The sequence below is a fragment of the Zingiber officinale genome, chromosome 10A (assembly GCF_018446385.1).
Source record: "Zingiber officinale cultivar Zhangliang chromosome 10A, Zo_v1.1, whole genome shotgun sequence".
In the NCBI taxonomy this organism is placed as follows: domain Eukaryota; kingdom Viridiplantae; phylum Streptophyta; class Magnoliopsida; order Zingiberales; family Zingiberaceae; genus Zingiber; species Zingiber officinale.
In genome coordinates this window covers 23148042-23152152 of record NC_056004.1, presented here as the reverse complement: position 1 = coordinate 23152152, position 4111 = coordinate 23148042, and the positions used below count along the sequence as shown (strand labels likewise).

At 47.9% G+C, this 4111-nt stretch overlaps 1 protein-coding gene across 1 annotated transcript; it reads right to left on the bottom strand.

The window, feature by feature from the left end:
* Positions 1-453: 453 nt before the first annotated feature.
* LOC122027757 (ABC transporter G family member 6-like) lies at positions 454-3070 on the bottom strand. Its single transcript, XM_042586763.1, has one exon. It carries the CDS (start codon positions 2722-2724, stop codon positions 616-618), a length of 2109 nt encoding a protein of 702 aa, XP_042442697.1. The 5' UTR covers positions 2725-3070; the 3' UTR covers positions 454-615.
* Positions 3071-4111: the final 1041 nt, after the last annotated feature.

Genomic DNA, 4111 nt, shown 5'->3' with positions numbered 1-4111 from the left:
ACATATGATTTTGATGATGGATATATGAAAAAAAACTCGTTCATTCTATCATTTTCTTAGAATCTGAAGCACTTTCTTCTTTTACCCACAAAAAAAAGTCGGGCTTTGCTAGGGAAGAACAGTACAAGTATTTGAAACTGAGCAGGTATGGCCCGACTCAGAACTCTCCGTTGCATGTTGGTAGCGAGAACGAAAACAGAGTAAAACAACTTCATCTTTTACTAGGCTATGGAAAGAACATCTCACTCTAAATGTTTCTGATGATTTATTAATTATATATCAATGTAGACTCAATTAAAACGAATAAAGTTAAAAAAGATGATATTTACTGTGTTAACTGAAGATGTTAATGTCAAAATTGCAAATGAAATAGATTTGACCTACTTAGTCATTCTAATATAAGTTTTAAATGGATTTAATTAGCCAGTTACATTTGTATTTCTATATATCAGTGACAACTCTAATTTGTAGGCTGAATTTATCGTGAAGTACCTATCCTTTCTCCCTGGTTCACAAAGTTCACTCAATTTATTATACTTTGGTTGCGAAATTTAATCAACAAACAAATTAAAATGACCGAAATATATAAGAGAGAAATAGAGCGTCGACGTAATTTCACCTTCTCTTGTTCTTGCTGCCCAACAAGAGGCTGATATAGAAAAGGATTCTAAAGACGAAGCCCCAGGCGAAGGTCACCACCAGACACTCCCACTTGTTGAGTTGGTTAACCTTCTGCTGCTGCAGCACGTCCGGCCCTCTCACGATGCAGCTCTCACTGCTCAAGTTCATCTGCAGCGTGTTGCCGATCGCTCCCAGCACCCGCAGCTGCGCCTCCATCGGCAAGCTGCCGATAGACGTGCCTTCGAATATCTGCACGCCCCTCGAGAAGCACTTGTCCGAGTTGCCGCCGAATTCGTTGAGCAACGCCGCTTCGTAAGCGTACTTCATCACGGAGAGGTAGTGGAACCACACCCAGTAATCCGGTATCCGATCCCTGGTGATGAAGAAGCCGCTAAAGAGCAAGAAGTAGGATAGAATCGCTGCCGCCATGGAGTATCCGAGCACCACGCTCGACACGATGCCGGAGAGGAAAGTAACGAATCCGCTGCCGGCCCAGAAGGAGGCCAGCACGATGAGGAAGAAGAAGAGGAGCCCTTCGGCGCCGCCCGCGAGGCCGACCGTGAAGAATGTCAAGGAAGCGAAGGCGGCCGAGAGCACGATCTGCGACGGGAAGCTGACGATGGCGTTGCAGAGGACGTAGGAGTAGCGGCGGTAGGTGTTGTAGGCGGTCTCGCGCATGAAGATGTAGCGCTCCTGAATGAAGACCGGCAGGGCGTCGGCGCAGGTGAAGACGACGGTGGTTATGCCGATGGCGAAGAAGCCAAGCCGCTCCGTCACGTCCCTAGGCGTGTTACCCAGCCGCCAGAAGATAGTGCCGAGGACGAAGGCGGAGACGATCACGGTGGCTAGGCGGAACGCGAAGATCTCCGGCATCCGCTTCATGTTGGTGAAGGCTCTCTTAGACAGGACCAACACCTCCTTCCAAGGCGGGTTCGCGAACTTGTGCAGCGACGAAATCAGGGGAGAGATGTCTCCGTCGTCGACGGTGATCCTTGTGCTGCCGAAGAGCCTGCCGCGCTCGATGCTATTGTTCATGGCTTCTCTCAGAGACATTAATGGGTCTTCATCGGCAGGGGTCGGCACACGGGTTTGCCAGCGCCTGTTGAACTCGACGAGGGCGCCGGCGCCGTCGGCTTCATTGCCCTGGAGCTCTCGAACGAGATCCAGGGCGAATTCGGTCGGGTTTTGTCCCTCAGGGATCGGACGGCCGAACTGCTGGAAGAAGGCGGAGAGATCTTGCGGCGGCCCGCTGTAGACCGTCTGGCCGCGGCAGAGCAAGAGGAGGCGGTCGAGGAGGGTGAGAATCCTATAGCTCGGCTGATGCACCGACATGACCACTATGCTCCCGCTGCGCGCAATCTTCTGGAGCACTTTGACCACCATGAAGGCGCTCGTGGAGTCGAGCCCCGACGTGGGTTCGTCCAGGAAGAGGATGACGGGATCGTGGATGATGTCGGTGCCTATCGACACCCGCCGGCGCTCACCGCCCGACACTCCGCGGTGGCCTTCGTCGCCGACGATCGTCTTGGCTGCCGACCTTAACCCGAGCTGGTCGATGAGCGCTTGCACACGCTCCCTCTTCTTCGTCGCGGTGACCGACCGAGGCAGCCGGAGCTCGGCGGCGAACAACAACGTCTCCTCCACGGTGAGCATAGGGAACAGGAGGTCGTCCTGCATCACGTATGCGGAGATCACCCTAAGCAACTGGCCGTCGGAGGCCTCCCCGTTGAGCGTGATGCTGCCTCCGAGGCTGGTCCGCTCGATGCGGTTCGCGAGGGCGTCGATGAAGGTGGACTTACCGGAGCCGCTGGCTCCGAGCACGGCGAAGACCTCCCCCGTCCTCACCTCGCCGGTGATAGAGTCCAAAAGCATTCTCTTCTCGGGAAGAGGTTGCTCTGGGTCCGCCGCCGCGATTCGATGGCACGAAACCCTGCCGGACTGGGGGACGGCGTAGGAGAGATCACGGAAGGCGAGGACGAATTGGAACGGCGGGTTGCCCGACACAAACAGGGAAAGATCGACCTCGACGCGGAACGAAGGACTAAAGTCGTCGCAGGCGACTACATGGCGGTTGCCGTTGCGATCGCGGGAGCCAGCTGCCATCGGCGACAACAGGCGATCGACGCCGACGGAGCGACTCGGATTCTCAGCACTGGATTATGCGCGAAGTATAATAAACATAGAATCGAAGCTAGCCACGGCATTCATTTCTTCGGCCAGCTAATTAATTTGATTCCATATATGTAGCCGATGCCCTTCAGCTTTAATTTTCTCGGGGATCACCTAAAACCATCCTACCTGCCTAATCAAATTTTCGTTTCTTTCTGAAACAGTTCACTCGCTCATCTCTGGATAGAAGTTTGAATTGGACGTGATTACGATGGATATTGGAGAAATATCCTTTCGAGCTGGTGTACAAGTGAACAAGTCGAACCCTGTTAAATTGTGGCCATTGCTTGGATCCATTCATCTTTGGAAATTAGACAATCGAGATGGAGATAGCATTGACTCTTGTGCTCGTCGATCAATCAATTTTCCATCTACCCAACTACTGCCTTAATTGCGAGAGCAAAACAGCGCGACCACTTTATCAGAAAGGGCAGGAAGCCTCCATCGCAGGTTAAGTAGCGGCGGACCCAGACAACAAATACTCAATGCGGGGCTCATCGAGCATTTACTGCCCACGCTGGACGATCATGTGCAGAGGAATTGATATCTATCCGCTTATCTTGCGAAATTGATACCTATCCGCCGGTCCGCCTCGTCTGGTCTTAGCTTCTTGTTTAGTTTATTTATTAGTAAATTTAAAATATAATATTTAAATATTTAGTGATAGATTTTTAAAATACTCATTTCTATTAAATTCGAATTATGATTTTTTTATTTATTCTTTAAGTATTTTATACTATCTCTTATTCGTGGGCGCATTGACTATTATTAGGGGTCTAATCGAGTCGAGTCGAGTCGAACTCTTGAATATTTAAGCTTGACTCGTTTATAATCGAGCTGAACTCGGACTTTATTTAACGAATATATTCATGACTCACGAGCTTATTCGAACTTTTATCGAGCCTAAACGAGCTTAATAAATATAAATCATAAATTTAAATATTCATTAAAAATTAAATTATATATTTAGAGAAAATTATAATATTATTATTAAAATTTATAATTTTATTCTAATAAGTAAATTTAATATATTTATCTATATTTTTCATAAGTAGAGTGTAAAATCTATAAATTCAATATCAAAACTATTATTATTTTTATTTAAAAGTTGCTTAATGAACTTAACGAGCGTGTTCACGAGCTAACGAGTCGAATATTACGAAGCTTGAGCTTGGTTTGTTTATCTTAACGAGCCTCATTAAACGAGCTCAAACGAACTTTTATTAAATCGAACTTCGAATAACTCGCGAGCGGCTTGATTCATTTACACTCCTAACTATTACTTATTATCACTTAAATGCACTTGGTAATATGGGGAATT

What these genes read in the sequence shown, in the direction of transcription:
- LOC122027757 (XM_042586763.1), bottom strand. Translation starts at nt 2,724, where the DNA reads ATGGCAGCTGGCTCCCGCGATCGCAACGGCAACCGCCATGTAGTCGCC.